Source organism: Hordeum vulgare, chromosome 3H (assembly GCF_904849725.1).
Source record: "Hordeum vulgare subsp. vulgare chromosome 3H, MorexV3_pseudomolecules_assembly, whole genome shotgun sequence".
Classification (NCBI taxonomy): Eukaryota; Viridiplantae; Streptophyta; class Magnoliopsida; order Poales; family Poaceae; genus Hordeum; species Hordeum vulgare.
The window spans coordinates 166,488,450-166,504,569 of NC_058520.1; the positions used below are offsets into that span (position 1 = coordinate 166,488,450).

The 16,120-nt window shown below is 45.8% G+C and overlaps 1 protein-coding gene across 6 annotated transcripts; it reads right to left on the reverse strand.

Moving 5' to 3' along the window:
* Window positions 1–4,638: 4,638 nt before the first annotated feature.
* Window positions 4,639–9,302, reverse strand: LOC123443375 (transcription factor bHLH93-like). 6 transcript variants are annotated; one of them, XR_006630641.1, is made up of 9 exons: window positions 8,836–9,302; window positions 8,554–8,730; window positions 8,254–8,430; window positions 7,768–8,115; window positions 7,499–7,645; window positions 7,307–7,399; window positions 7,111–7,212; window positions 5,995–6,063; window positions 4,639–4,965 (listed from the first exon to the last, which is right to left on the reverse strand). XR_006630641.1 is itself a non-coding variant. In XM_045119724.1 (4 exons), the coding sequence occupies exons 1-4, from the start codon at window positions 9,253–9,255 to the stop codon at window positions 8,035–8,037; spliced, it is 855 nt and encodes a 284-aa protein (XP_044975659.1). In that variant the 5' UTR covers window positions 9,256–9,302; the 3' UTR covers window positions 7,699–8,034. The 6 variants fall into 6 exon arrangements, 1 of the variants encoding a protein (XP_044975659.1); XR_006630640.1 differs by having other exon boundaries at window positions 7,755–8,115; XR_006630644.1 differs by lacking the exon at window positions 7,499–7,645.
* Window positions 9,303–16,120: the final 6,818 nt, after the last annotated feature.

Below are 16,120 nucleotides of genomic sequence, written 5' to 3' on the forward strand. Positions count from 1 at the left end.
CAACCGTATGGCTCCTGTCGGTTGCCGTAGCATCGACGTGCAAGTTGACATTTAACTATTACGACATGATCATCTCATACATCCAATATATCATATCATGTCTTTGGCCATATCACATCACATGCATGCCCTGCAAAAACAAGTTAGACGTGCTCTAATTTGTTCTTGCATGTTTTACGTGGCTGTTATGGGTATCTAGCATGATTGCATCTTACTTACGCAAAGCCACAATGGTGATATGCAAATTGCTATTTAACCTTCTCCAAGGACCGCCTCGGTCAAATAGACACCGCCAGTCATCTTTATGCAACAAGTTAAAGAAACAGACACCGCCAGTCATCTTTATGCAACAAGTTGCATGTCAGTAGATGAAACCGGTCTCTCGTAAGCGTACGAGTAAAATTGGTCTGGGCCGTTTCAATCCAACAATACCGCCAAATGAAGAAAAGACTAAGGAGGGCAGCAAATTGAACATCAATGCCCACAAACTATTTTGTGTTCTACTCGAGATATCATCTACGCATGAACCTGGCTCATGATGCCACTGTTGGGAACGTTGAATGGGAAACAAAAAATTCCTACGCACACGCAATAACTATCCATGGTGATGATCATCTACGAGAGGGGAGAGTGAATCTACATACCCTTGTAGATCGCTAAGCGGAAGCGTATATAACGCGGTTGATGTAGTGGAACATATTCGCGATCCAAATCGCAGCCCGTCCCGCGATCTCATCACGATCTGCCCCGCGATCCCATAACGATCCTTCCCGGTCTAGTGCAGAACGGACGGCACCTCCGCGTTCAGCACACGTACAGCTCGATGACGATCTCCACCTTCTTGGTCCAGCAAGAGGGGCGGAGAGGTAGATGAGTTCTCCAGCACGGCGGCGTGGTGGTGGTGGTGATGGTGGTGGTGGTGGTGCTATTCTAGCAGGGCTTCGCCTAAGCACCATTGAAACTAGAGGAGAAACACATCTAGAGAGAGAGGACAGCACGTGGCTGTTTTCTGTTGTGTCAAAAGCCCTCAAAAGCCTTAGTATATATAGAAGGAGACGAGGGAGAGGGTTGCGCCATAGGGCAGCATTTTTTCCCTTGTGCAAGGAGGAGAGGAGGAGTCCTCCTCCAATCCTATTTAGAGTAGGATTCCTCATTCCCACTTGGAAACTCTTTCCACCTTGTGTTTTTTCCTTCTCAAACCTTATGGGCCTTAGTGGGAACTTATTCCATCCCACTAGGGCTGGTTTATCTCTTCCCACAGCCCATGAGGCCACTTGTGGCGTGACACCCCTCCCGATGGTCCCCGACACTCCCTGTACACTACCGATGAGCCCGAAACCTTTTCGGTGACCAAAACAGGACTTCCTATATATCAATCTTTACCTCCGGACCATTTTGGAGCTCCTCGTGACGTCCCGGATCTCATCCGGGACTCCGAACAACCTTCTCTCACTAACACCTATAACTCAACTATACCGAAACGTCGCCGAACCTTAAGTGTGCAGACCGTGCGGGTTCGAGAACTATGCAGACATGACCTCAGACACTCTCTTGTCAATAACCAGTAGCGGGACCTAGATGTACATATTGGCTCCCACATATTCTACAAATATCTCTATCTGTTGAACCTCTATGTGAAGGATTCAGTTAATCCCGTATGTTGTTCCCTTTGTCCTTCGGTATGATACTTGCCCGAGATTTGATCGTCGGTATCTCCATAGCTAATTCAATCTCGTTACTGGCAAGTCTCTTTACTCGTTCCGTAATACAAGATCTTGTATCTAAATTCTTAGTCACATTGCTTGCAAGGCTTGTTGTGATGTTGTATTACCAAGTGGGCCCCAAGATACCTCTCCGTCACACGGAGTGACAAATCCGAGTCTTGATCCATGCCAACCCAACAGACACCTTTGGAGATACATGTAGAGCACCTTTATAGTCACCCAGTTACGTTGCGACGTTTGATAACCCACAAGGTATTCCTGCGGTGTCCGGGAGTTGCATGATCTCATGGTCATAGGAACAGATACATTGACATGCAGAAAACAGTAGCAATAAACTGGCACGATCACATGCTACGTTCATAGTTTTTGGGTCTTGTCCATCACATCATTCTCCCAATGATGTGATCCCGTTATCAAGTGACAACACTTGTCTATGGTCAGGAAACCTTGACCATCTTTGATCAACAAGCTAGTCAACTAGAGGCTCACTAGGGACAGTGTGTTGTCTATGTATCCACACATGTATTTGAATTTCCAATCAATATAATTCCAACATGGATAATAAATGATTATCATGAATAAAGAAATATAATAATAACCAATTTATTATTACCTCTAGGGCATATTTCCAACATATTTAACATCCATTCTATCTTATGTCTATCAATACTCATTTCACTACTCATGCACCTAGTTTTCAGATTTTTACACAGGTCCAGGGTTTTTCCATATAAAGTTCTTTTAAATTTAAACCCTCTCCACCCCATTTGAATTGTTTCATCAACTGTAATGTCATGTTCAAAACACAAATTATATAGTCTATGATATTCATCCTTCAAGGATTTTTATCCACCTAAATATCTTCCCAAAATCTGGTATTTTTCCCATCCCCTAATTTTCTCATAGTGTATTTATAGAACAGGTCGTTCACCTTTAACAATCTAGACCAGAAGTGGGAGTCCCTAGTTTGTTAATTGACATGTTGGTGAAGCTGGTATTTTCCCATCCCCTAATACATCCATTAGAAACATATTTTCCCACCATCTTATTTATAAGATTGGTGAAACTGATAGGCACCACTACCACCACCATGCTGCTGGTGGTGAAGCTGATATAACCGGAGTGGGGGAGGAAGGATGAGGGGCGGGGGGCTTACAGGAGCAGGAGGGTAGCGGGCGGCAGCGCCTGGAGGGGGTGGCGTGAGGTCGATGAGGGGGAGGGGAGGGGGCTCACGGGGACGGGCGACAAGTTCTCCAGCGGGAGGCGGCGACACAGAGCGCGCGAGGGAGAGGGGGAGACACGGGATCGTGGGAGTGGGGGAATTAGGGAAATATTGGAGCTGGTTAACTCCAAATAACAGTAGTGCTGGTTGGGTTGCAACGCTACTGCTAAGGTATTAGTAGCGCTGGTATTAATCCAACGCTACTCCTAAATGCCCTAGGACAAATAGCAATAGCGCTAGTTTGGTACCAGCGCTACTCTAAGTTAGCAGTAGCGCGATTACCAATCTAGCGCTACTCCTAACATTATTTTCTTTATTACTTTTCCTTTTAATTATTTTTATTTATTATATATTATTTTTATTATTTGTTTTTCTTTTTATTATTTTCCTTTCCTTTTCTGTTTAATTTTCTTTTGTATTGCTTTCCACATTTTTTTTGTTTTTAGTTTTTATCCCGACGGCCTGTCGCACGGAGTCGATGACGAGAACATACGTCTCCCTCCCACACTGCGCAATTATTACAGGAACCATGTGTTGTTTCGTACACATAATACATACATATATATATATATAAATGATTGTTTCTCAGTTACGTCGAAGACATTTCACATTAAGCTTCTTTCCTTTATTGTTCGTTGAGTTGATTCTTCTTTTCCGGCACCATGGAGTACGATATTTATTAGGTAATGTAGTCTTGATTTTTGTTTTCATGTATGCTTCGTCGTCATTGTCATCTTCCCTCATCAGGTTGTCGTATTGGTTGTAGTCTTCCTCGTTGGCGACTCCATCCATTCCGACGATGTTCCTTTTTCCTCTCCTCATGACAACACAGCTGGGATTGGTCGGATTAGTTAAGAAGAAGCATTGTGCCACGTGCTTAGCGTGTATCCATGGCTCAGTTTTGGCAATGACGTTAACGTTCACGGCAGCTCTCTTTGCGTCGGGTATAGACATGGTAGTGAAATACTTATTTTCTCTTACGACGACCTTAACCCACCTGACACGAAACATTGTCGCATCGTGCCTTCCAGCATAGTTAAGCTCCCAGATCTCTTCGACCCTTTTGTTGAATCTTTCAGTTGTGTCGATGGAGTCAGTCACGCATTCAATCGTCACCCCTGAGTTCTAGTAATCACTGTCCCACTACGAGGAAAAGGCCTGCTAGTGGCGCACCTGTTTTGGCTACTAATGGCGCACTATAGGTGCGCCACTAGCATCAAGCCATTAGAATTTTTTACTAATGGCGCATATACTAATGGCGCACCAGGCAGTGCGCCATTAGTATAGCTCATGGTGCGTCATTAGTATGCCTCTCAGGTGCGTCATTAGTATGCCTCCCAGGTGCGCCATTAGTATGCCTCCCATGTGCGCCATTAGTACGTCTCCCAGGTGCGCCATTAGTATGCCTTTCAGGTGCGCCATTAGTATGCCTCCCAGGTGCGCCATTAGTATAGCTCATGGTGCGCCACAGGTTATACTACAAGCTCTAAAAATATCCAATTATTATCCTCACACCCACAAGAAGGTTCAAGATAAACACATATTACACCACAATGAAAATATGTTTATAAACATGCACATACACTGAACGCAAGTTGACAAACAAATTAACCTAGATTTTCGCCATGCAGCTTGTTCCACAGAACCAATAATAAAGCCTCTAAATAGCTGAAAATAAGTATACTAAACTCATGATCAATACACATCTATTTTCTTATTATTAGGCATCATGTGCCGTGCAAATGATTAATACATAAAAAAAAGATGAACCAAAAATATGAGTACATACATGTTGTCCTCCAACAAATAAAAAATAGGAATAAAAAAAAGATGCATATTCGAAAAGGCCACATGCTTCAGATTTTAGCAAATGTAACTACAACTATCAGTTCTGTGGGGGGAGATTTAAAAGGTAACATAGTAACATGCTGTATGAGCAGTGGCTGCAACTCCTTTTACTGATGGCGCGAACTTGGAGTCAGCATCCCCATACATAAACTGTGCATAAGATGGAGTACCCTGCAAAGAATATAGACAGGCAAAATGTACTTAGACTAGAAGTTGAACAATATTTCAACACATTTAATAATCATATTGACCTTCACAGGCAATAGGTGACTACAAGCTTGCACCTTCACATTTTGAGTAGTTTGAGAGTCAGGTGGATATATGTCCGTATTTACAATAAATCATTTGTGAGAATACCAAGTCACCTCAGGAAGCTGCTGCTACAAAATATAGATAAGGAAGTAGCGCAAGCTGACTCTGATGGTAGTGTAGACATGGGGCATAATGAGTCTTGTGATCTACTCCCTCTGTACCGAAATACTTGTAGTTGAGGGAAACTAGTACAAGTTCCCCCAACTACAAATACTAGTCGTACACCCGTGCAGCTGCACGGGCTAGCAACCTTGGATATATAAATACTATAATTATTAAATACATGTATGTGAAAATTTAGCACTTAGGATCCTAGAGAAAAACATCTGCGGGTTAGTGTCATATATTTAGTAATGTTGCCCACTTGCCATGACATGAATCAACTGCTGAAGCAACAACATGCACTCCCTTGTACTACATCAATGCAATTGAAGCCTCGCAGGTTAATGGAGCAATGAAAAGTATATCAGTAAAACCATGTAGAGTAGCGACATAGAAAAATGACATGGCAGCAAGGATCGGTGTACACATGCAGGAAGTAGTAGTGAAACCTAAATCGAATGCCTATTTAGATTTTCCATACGTCATAGTTACAATAGCAGTCATCTATATTATTGAAAAAATGCCTAAATTAAGAAGACATAGTGAACAATATCTATTTTTGTTTTCAACTACTCAAGCAAATTGGTACTTGTCTGTAACATAAAAGATTCAACACAATTTTCTACAATCACCTAGCACATTTATATAATCGTTATGTATATCCCCTCTTCTTAAAGTTTTGTAAAAAATAGAAATATTTTTTGAACGACTCTACGGTTTACGGTAAAGAGAAAAGCAACTTTATCATATTAGATAATATTAATGAGTTGAATTTTTTAGAACAACCTGAGCATTGGAGAAGATAAAAAAAATCAGAACATGTCATGTCTATGGAAGTATGGCCATCATGTGAACCTACAAAACAAAAAGGAGCATTTAGCTTCTTCCTTATGAAGTATCAAATGTTTATGTGTTATCAAAAGGACTGGAAATGTTAGCATGCTTTGGAAAATTGTTATAGATGACTCCATTTGGTGACTGGAAAATTGTTATAGATGACTGGAAATGTTAGCAGGCCATAATTATTTTTCAAGCCCCACATGACTCCATTTGGTGACAATTTGTCCATCAGATTTATAATTTGGAAAATTGTTACTTTTTCAGAATATTAGTGGACGATACTTCAATCAATTGCATATGCCAAAATTTAGTAGCATGGTTGGGGAGTTTCCTTTTGGAGGTTGATAAACTTACTCACAATAAGGGGAAGGTTGAGTAGTGGATAACCAAAAATTAACATGTAGCCAAGGAGGGTTATTTAGAACTTTGAGAGAAGAGATAATAGAAAAATGTTTTTCGAGCAGCACACAACTTAATTTAGTGATATTTGTCCATCAGATTCCTACCTATGGAGGAGGCTCTTTTCCCCATGTATCTGTGTATAAGCCCTCCACAGATTGCTTGCTCCAATAATTTAGTATACCTTGGAAGTCCACTTACTACATGTGCGTGCCTTTGTGTCCAACGTTAGTTGCAACCTATGCCAAAATTCTTTCTTATTGATGTCAACATCTGCCATTCTGCTCCTTTTCTCTTGCCTAATGTCGCTAAATCTGATGGTCTTCTTCAGCTTCTGCCAGCGGATATCTAAGATGGCACCACTACGCAGATACATGCTGTGGGAGCTAAGTCCAATTTACTTGGACGTACAAGTTAGCGGCCAGTACATGTACCTCACACAAGCAATACTTCATGGAATAATACGAGAATATACAACAACCTTACAAATTTGCTGCAAATATGTACTTCTGTACATATAGACTAGACAAAATTGACGATGACCGACAAATTTCACAATATTAGTAATCAACAAGTTTCTTGCTATATTATATTCATTAATAAACATTGCTATATAGAAATCTGTGGAGCAGCTAAAAAAAGGATCAGATTTGGTCTGCTCACCTTCACATCCGTGAGATCGACGTTCCTCTTCCTGAGATATTTCATGAACTCCCGGAAGTTGGCCTCCGTGGGCCGGTAGTGCCCGCTATGAGGCCAGACAGCCTGAAGACGAAGGAGGGTAACTGAATCAGACAGGTGACCTTGGAACTCCAAACATGAAAGTGTGACAAGAGTAGAAATCTGCAGATCCAGGCACCTTTAGGATCCCGTTCGCGATGACTAATCTCCCGGCAGCAGATGTGGCTCCACCGGCAAGGAAGCTGGAGTGCTGAAATGTCCCTTTGCTTTTCTGCAACAATGTGCTTATTTCATCAGTTAGAGGTAAATTTTATGATCCAGGTACCAGTAAAGTACTGCTGACAACGGACAAATGCCACTATTCTCTGACCGAGCCTATGTACAGAATTTTCGTTGTGCTCAGCACAAAGATCCATTTTGCATCCTTGGGCCCCTCGGACGTGTTGACAATCTTGCGGCACAGCCTGTACATCATCATCTTATTCTCGATTGTTACCTCATAGAACTCCCTCTCTCTCTGCACAAAGAAACTGCCCTGTTTTTTTTGTTTCCTTGCTTGAATGCTAGTACTACATTTTCTAATTTCATATTTCTGATGGATTGGTCTACAGGTCGCAGCAACTTACAGGGCCAAGATACCTGATGCATTGCTGCAGCAGCTTCCATCTTGGGCAGTGGTCCTCAAGATTAATATCTTTTCCTTCACCTACATCCAACCTGCCACAAACGGAATTTCAGAAATCATGAGCCTTTTTCGCCACTGCTGCTACCAGCTGCTAAGTGCTAATTCTACTCACTGCTCCTGCTACAGCTACATCTACTTCTACTTTATTATCCTTCGTGCTTCTCCTGCTGGTCATGGACTCATGGTGGTGATGGTCATGGTGCTACTTCTTGCTCGTCTCTCTACAAGCAGCCGCCTCCGTAGCCGGCGTTCTTGAACAGTTCCTGCTTGATGGCGTCCGCGCTCATCATCTCCCTCTGCATCTACACCCACAAAACTCCAATCAATGAGATGGAATTGGTGATCTGACCAGCTGAATTGATGATGGTAGCTCAAGAAGAAGATGAATCTATCCATGTTTGCTGGTGGATGATGAATCCATGGAAGGAGTTCTTGGTTACCTCGGAGCAGGATGCGTGCATGGTGAAGTCGTTGAAGCAGCTGACAACGCACTTCTGGATGTCGAGGCCGAGCGTGTTCAGGGTGCTCACCATCGACAGCAGCAGCCCCGGCTTGGCCACGCAGTAGATCTCCACCCGGGTGTCGCCCTCCTCCCCCTCCTTGCGCTCCACCTCGAACTGCAACCACACATCCCTCGGTCACCACCATTTTTTCCAAGCTGCAGCGGCAGCAATGGCGGAGCTCTCTACTCCATTGGCGACACAAGCTCTCGGAAGAAGATATCCTATCCCTGTACTGACCTTGGGGGTGTTCCTTGCGAGCATTTCGTTGGGGTTGACCTCCCGGAACACGCTGAGCAGCGGCGGCGCCGCCGCCGCCGCCTCCGGTCCGTCCATCTCCTCCTGCAGCCGCCGGATCCTCTCCAGAAGCTCCTTCATGTAGTTGATGGTGTCCCCCAGGATCGACGTCCTGTCCATCTACAGACGCCCAAAATCAAGAACGACATTCAGATTTACTCCCAGTCCCAAGATTCCACCACCCCTCATTCTGCCAAGATGGATGATTTGGTGGTGTTCATTCACCTTGCTGATCTTGGGCACGATGGAGCGGAGCATGGAGAGGCGGTCGTTGAGGCGCTTCCGGCGGCGGCGCTCGGCCATTAGATTCTTGGACGGCATGCCCTCCACCCGCTTCTTCCTCGACGCCGGCATCACCGACATCTGGCCCTGGCCGAACGCGCCACCGTCAGCCCCCGCCGCCAATCCGGGCTCCACCTTGCAGGCGCTGAGGGAGCGGCCGTGGCGGCGAGCGTCGTGCGCCCGGAGGTTCGCCAAGTGCTGGCCGCTCCCGTCGTGGCGCAGGAACTTGCGGCGCACCTCGAAGACGCCGGTGGCGGCCGCGCGGCCGGGGGCGAGCACCGCCGACAGCGCGAGGAGGAGGAGGAGGGCCAGCCGACCGCGAGGCGGCCCCATCCGTCGGGCCTTGAAGGCGTCAAACGCCATGGCTCCGGCGCGATGGGTGGAGATCTGGCTTGGGGCTGGTAGGGGTCATGGGTGGCAGAGAGTTTTTTTTTTGCAAAACTACTAATGACGCAGGGTTATTAATGGCGCATTTGTAGGTGGTGCGCCATTAGTAGTTTTGCCAAAAAAAAATATAGTAGTGGCGCACCACCTGCAAATGCGCCATTAGTAACCCTGGTTACTAATGGCGCACCAGCTGGTGGTGCGTCATTAGTAGTTTTGTAAAAAAAAATAGTAGTGGCGCACCGACTATGTGGTGAGCCATTAGTGTCCATCACACTAATGGCACACCTGCACATAGTGCGCCACTGCTATATAGTAGTGGCGCACTACTTGTCTGGTGCGCCATTAGTGTCTATATCATCTATAGCCCTTTTCCTAATAGTGTCCATGTCTTTGGCCTCCATATAAAAAGTGTACCCTTTGATATCGTATGCCTCGTAGGACACGACTTGGGGCGCGGGGTCATGTGCTAAGACGTGTATGAGAAACCCGTCTGCACTGCCCTCTTCGAGGGATTAGCACGAACCTGCTCATCGAACCAACGCAAGAAAGTGGCGTTGTGCACTACAATAACTTCGTCGTCCGTCTTGTGCATCCCTTGATCACAGTGCTTCTTCGCGATGATTTTTTGTGCAGTGTCACATAATCATCTACCACATCTAGGTGTTGTAGCACTACTAAGTTAGCCCTGTGAAAGTCGTCCCGTCGATCCGAGTTGTCCACGTGCAATTCCTCCGACCGTTGTTGTGACCTTCTCCTCCGAGCCTCCCATGGTGCTTGTTGATGGGCAAACCAACAACGGGGTCTTCTTTGCCTATATAATTCTCGCAAAAGGAGATGCACTCTTGAGTCAGATACCCCTCAACGATGCTCCCGTCGGGATTGGACATGTTATGAATGAATCCTTTTATGACACCATTCATCCTCTCGAATGACATCATGTTAAGAAGGAATGTCGGCCCGAGGTCGATGAGATGTCGTCCATGAAGTGGACACACAAATGCACCATTATGTCAAAGAACACGGGCAGGAAGTACATCACAAGCTCACATAGTATGACAACGATCTCCTCCTGTAGCCTTCACAGCTGCTTCACACTGATGGACTTTTCAAAGATAATGTCAAAGAAGTTGCAGACACCAATAAGCCTCTCACGGACGTGCTTGTCCATTATCCCTCTAATGGCAAGCGGGAGTATCTGGGTCATTATCATGTGGCAGTCATGAGACTTCATCCCGCTGAACCTTTTCTTCTTGGTGTCTAGAAATCTGCTTATGTTCCCACAGTAACCGGAACCGACTCTGATTCCCGTAAGGCACGTGATGAATTGATCGATCTCCTTCAGACTTAAGGTGAAGCAAGAAGGGGGGGATTCTCCTCCTTGTTGACTTTTCTTCCCCTTCGCCCCATTGCCATCTCCATCTCCGTCTCCTCCATCGACTTTTTACGGGGCATGTGGAGATCCCCCAGATCTCCAAATTTTCCAAGTCTTTCATCGCCTTTGGCCCATCCTTGGTCTTCTCTCGCATGTTCAACAATGTGCCAAGCAAGCTCTCGAGGACATACTTCGTGATATGCATTTGATCAAGGAAATGAGGTGTGTTGTGATTGGGCTAGTACTCCAAGTCCCAGAAAACACTCCTCGTATTCCATACCTTCAGCAGCGGCTCCGTCGCCTTTTCCATCTTTCCCGGCTCGGGGCACTGTTGTGAGTTATTCATCAGCCCGTTGAATTCATTGCTGCTCCTCTTACATGGAGGTCCTCGATTCTCAGCCAAACATTGAATATATCTCCACGTTTTCTCCAAGGCTCATCCTTTTCGAGCGATCTATGATTCCCCATGTATACAATTTTCCCAGACCCACCCTTTTTCGTTGACGTAAGCTACTGAAACATTGTATCATCCATGCACCTCGTGCATCCGCGGTATCCGTGGCACACTTGGCCTGAGGTGTACCCATAACCGAGATAGTCGTGCACCGTCGTCATCAACACAACTCTCATATAAAAATATTATCTTGTGCTGGCGTCCCATGTCTTGATCGGCGATTTCCATAAAGTGTCTAGCTCCTCTTTCAGAAGCCCCATGTACAGGTTAATATTATTTCTGAGTTGTTTCGGCCCTTGAATTAGAATGCTCATGTGTATGTACTTTGTCTTCATAAACTTCCACAGGGGGAGGTTGTACATCCATACAAAGACGGGCCATGTGTTGTGGTTGGTGCTCTGGTTTCCAAACGGATTCATGCCATCGGTACACACACCAAGCACGATGTTCCTTGCATCTTCTCCGAAAAATCGATATTAGGTGTTGAATCATCTCCATTGTCTAGCATTTGAGAGGTGTCTCAACTTCGGATAATCTCCATCATCGGGCTTCTTCCTCTCCGCATGCCAGTGCATGAGCTTTGCTTCCTTAGGATCTATGAAATACCGGTGCAGACGGGGAGTGATCGGAAAGTACCATACAACTTTTGGAGGAGCTTTCTTTCCTGCCTTCTTGTATCGAGAAGCATTGCACTCTGGACACCTGGTTTTTTCCGCGTGCTCCCCACTATAAATGATGCAATTGTTGATGCATGCATGGTATCTACTGTGCGACAAGTCAAGAGGGCAAACGATTTTCTTGGCCTCATCGACAGTAGTAGGACACAAGTTCCCTGCAGGAAGAACATTATTATGTAGATACTTCAAATGCTCATCGTGGCTTTTGTTTGTCCATTTGGTTTTGGCCTTCGTCTTTAGAAGTTCTAGCATGAAACTCAAGCAGGTAACCACGGGATCACAACCGTCATATAATGGAGTCTTCGAGTCTACTTCAAGTTGCGCCATCTTGGCCTCCTCTCTAGAAGCAACTCTGTCGCTAGTACTACTCTTGCGAAGGAGGTCTCGAACATGAGGGTCCTGCACGACTGAAATTAGTAGCGTTGAAGTGTGCGGCGTGTCCGTCGCCTCTTCTCCGTCATGTCCGGACTTTCGTTCTTTGTCGTGTCCAGAATCTTCTCCGCCGCCATGTCCGGACTCTTCCCCCGCCGTGTTCGGACTCTTCCCGCCGCCGTGTCCGGCGCCATCATCTTCGTGTCGATCGGTCATCTCTTTGTTTAGTCCCATGTCCTTATTCTCTACCATGTGGACGTCCTCGTCATCATCTTCACTTATCCACCGAGTATAGCCATCCATGAAACCATTGATCAGCAAGTGGGCCTTCAAACCACCACCATCAAAAGGATTCAAAACTACTCCTTCTCTGCATTTTGTACACAGACATCTAATCCCAGTCCGTTTATTTGCATACATGTCCATCACCGTGTATTGCAAGTATTGCTCCACCTTCGTTCCACTCACCTTCATGACTGGACGGTATAACAAGCAAAAGGCCTATAAACAAAATTCAGGCATGCATCAAAGTCATATAAAAATTTGGCATGACCTTTCCTAAAAATAGGCCATATCGACTTTGCTTGAAATTCGCCGAAACGGAAACAAATCGACATTTCGGTAAAACATAAGCAACTCACGGGGCATGTCACTCACACAAATCCCTTCATATCGCAAACGCACATATTCCCATTATTGTAATGCACAACTTTTTACTCACCTATATATATCCCGAGAGAGATTGTGCAAGGCTAAATAAATAGCTAGATCTAGTTGTTGTGAGGAGAGATGACTCTAGCTAACTAGTGGAGAGGGAGAGAGATGACCTAGATAGCTACATCTATATGTATGGATGGAGGGAGAGCCAAATAAATGTGGAAGGTAGAGTTAGAAGAGGCCATTTATGGAGGATAATTAGTGTGGAGGGGGGCTTAATGGGAAGGGAAAAGAGGTAGAAAGAAGAGAGAAGAACGACAATAATGGTGGAAAAGCAACTTAGAGAGAGGAGAGGAGAAAAGAGGGAGAGGGCAAATGGGGGAGAAGGGGGAGAGGGGTGTGGGTGTGGGTGAAAGTTTCCCACAGCCACACGTAGAAATAACGCTTTTTCTAAAGCAGCGCTACTACTAAGTGGGGCCAAATTGCAGCAGCGTTTCTTCCAGACGAGCGCTACTGCTACTAAACTTAGGAGTAGCACTTTTTACGTGCATGCCCTGCTACTACTGCTACCGTTGGTGGCCTCGTCGGGACGCGTTTAGCAGTAGTGCTTTTTGCATATCAAGCGCTACTGCTAAGGCCATTATCAGTAGCACTTGGCAGAGCCAGCGCTACTACTAAGTAGCAGCAGCGCGTGATATTGTCCAGCGCTACTACTAGGCTCCTACCTATAAGGTTTTCCCTACTAGTGGTAGTCGGTTGCACTAGAAGGTACCTCACCATGTAAAAGTTGTGCAAAATTAGTATTAGAAGCGGCCCTCTCAAGTGATTGTATAGCAAAAATATGGTGTGGCTTATAATCAAACATCAAAGGTAGTTATTATTCTAGAACCACCTCTAGTATAATGTTAAGGCGGTTGTTAATCCACGACTGCTTCTAGTTTCTCAAGAGCGCGTGCTGTTTTGTTGTCAATACCACTTCTGCTGGGATATCACCTTCGAGCTTAGCTATTTTCATCTATTTCTCCCGAACTTATTGTGGCGGCACCAACCTATAAAACTGAAGCCACTGATTGTACATACCACGATGGTCCCATGATCTGGCTGCCACTTATTACAACAAATAGATATCACAAGCATACATCCATCACAACATGAATTAGTCTTAGAACGGGATGACCATCATGGTATGGTCCTACATAGATAAGCCATCAATGCAAATCTAGAAGAAATAGTGTAACGAAAGCATTCTGACTAGGTTGAACACAGGTAGGAAGCCATAACCTACATGAGAGCTGACTCGGAAGTGTCATAGTTCACACGGGCATTGTCGAAAAAATCTTTTTCATAAGATATGTCTTCCATTCTTGGCCATGTTTATAGCCACTGACAGGCCATGTTTGTACTTTCAATGTATTCCCAAGCAACCCAAGGAGATTAATAGTAGAATATATTTGCAAGGTTGAATACAAAGGTAACCTTCTTGAGGAGTGGATTTTATGAATTTGTAGAGTATATTCTAGTGCAAAACCCCTCATATAATACCCATTTAGCACATATTCTTAATATGGTCGTGACTGGTTGTGACTTGTTGCTAAAAGTTTTGAGACAAAGGCACTGTTCACACTCGATCGCTTGGCCTTCAAGGCTAAGTAGCACATACTGCTTGTAAATGAGGAAATAATCGATGACCGAACTAGTGTTGGCTGAACATTGACAGGGAGAGGAACTCTCCCTACAAGCCGGATACTTTGGGTGCATGAAGCTGCTGGGGATCAAGCCCCTAGTGTTGGAGGCTAGTTCGGGGGCTACTAAGGGAGTCCTAGACTCAGGGGTCCTCGGGGCGCCGGTCTGTCTCTATGGGCCGGACATGTCGGCCACTATGTGACTACTATTGAAGGGTCGAACTATAAGACGATGTCGTGTTCGGGAAGGAAACCTCTGAAGCCTTGGTGTGTGCTCCAAGTGAAGAAGATAGAATCGACATGTTTGTTCCTAGATAGTAATCGACCAAATGTAACCCTAGGTATGCCTAGTGTCTATATAAAGCATAGGGATTTAGTTCATACCGGACAGAACCATCATCTAGGGTTTTGTTCATCTTTTCTCGTGGTACGGTGGTAGATCGAATCTGTAATCATCATACATTCATGAATATAATCAAGCAGGCGGTATGGCTTTACCTTTTCGAGACGACCCGAACCTGGGTAAATAATGTCCATGTGCTTCCTGTTACCCATTGATCCAAGATCCACACCTTGGGCCAACCTACCCAAGATCTGCCAGTTTTTACCGCCACACCTTTTTTTTGCCGCCACAAGCTTTTGTAGAACTTACGTAGTAGGTTGGATAGGTGGAGTATTTGGGTTGCAGCATCCTAAACTTGATTTGGTGGCTAACTTACGTAGAACTTGTATGAAGGTGGTGGTAAAAAGGGCTGGTCTGGGATCGAACCCCAGACCTGCTGGAACTGCCCTGTGGTGCATACCACCCTGCTAGTGACTTGTGCTCGACAAAACAGAGATACACAGAAAGGTAAGTTGTTCTGCTCTGTGATCCAGTGTTTCCAGAAAACCAAAACTAAAAAAGGGAGGGGAGGCTTCCCCTTGGATCGAACCCAAGACCTCTCGAGTACCAGCACAAACCACCAACCACTACGCTATGTTCGGACGTCTGACAGAGGAAAGATCCTGTATCTAGGTAATCCTACAACTCTGCTCATCTACCTACAAAGGCTGCCGGCGACAGGGAGGCCGCCGGGCATGCCTGCTGCTGTGCCACGCCAGGAGATCTACCCCCTGCTACTCCTGCGCCTGCTATGCCACGTCTACCACGTTACTATGCCAAGCTACTGCTACTGCACATCACAGGAACATCAACACTCTGCACCAACATCTGCTGCTGCTGCTCGGGACAGGGGCTCCCTGCAGGCTACTCGCCGGATCCATCGAGGGAGAAGGGAGGAAGAGGGCCGGCTCACCTTGGGGAAGGAAGAGGGGAAACGAACAAAGGAGAAGCCGCTGGAGGGGGAGAAGAACGGTGCTGAAGACGTCCCTGATGCAGAACCAAAGCAGAGGCGAAGGAGCACCGGGGCCGAGGCGAAGACGTGGTCCTGGTCGTCGGCGAGGACGCCCCTCGACCTCACCGAGGACGAAAATGGGGCGCGGGCACCTTCCCCGTGCCCCTGGACATGGCCGTCGGCGCTGGACGACGATGGGGGCGGCGATCGGCGACGAGACTCTTCTCTGTCCTAGCTACAGAGCTTACCAGGAGGGGGAAAGAGAGAAGGAGGAAGATGGCGGCGGTGCTGGA

Coding starts and splice junctions, on each gene's coding strand:
- LOC123443375 (XM_045119724.1), bottom strand. CDS start 9,255: ATGGCGTTTGACGCCTTCAAGGCCCGACGGATGGGGCCGCCTCGCGGT. Junction 8,731..8,835: donor TCGTGCCCAAGATCAGCAAG/GTGAATGAACAC, acceptor GGGCGTCTGTAG/ATGGACAGGACGTCGATCCT. Junction 8,116..8,253: donor TGCACGCATCCTGCTCCGAG/GTAACCAAGAAC, acceptor TTGTGGGTGTAG/ATGCAGAGGGAGATGATGAG.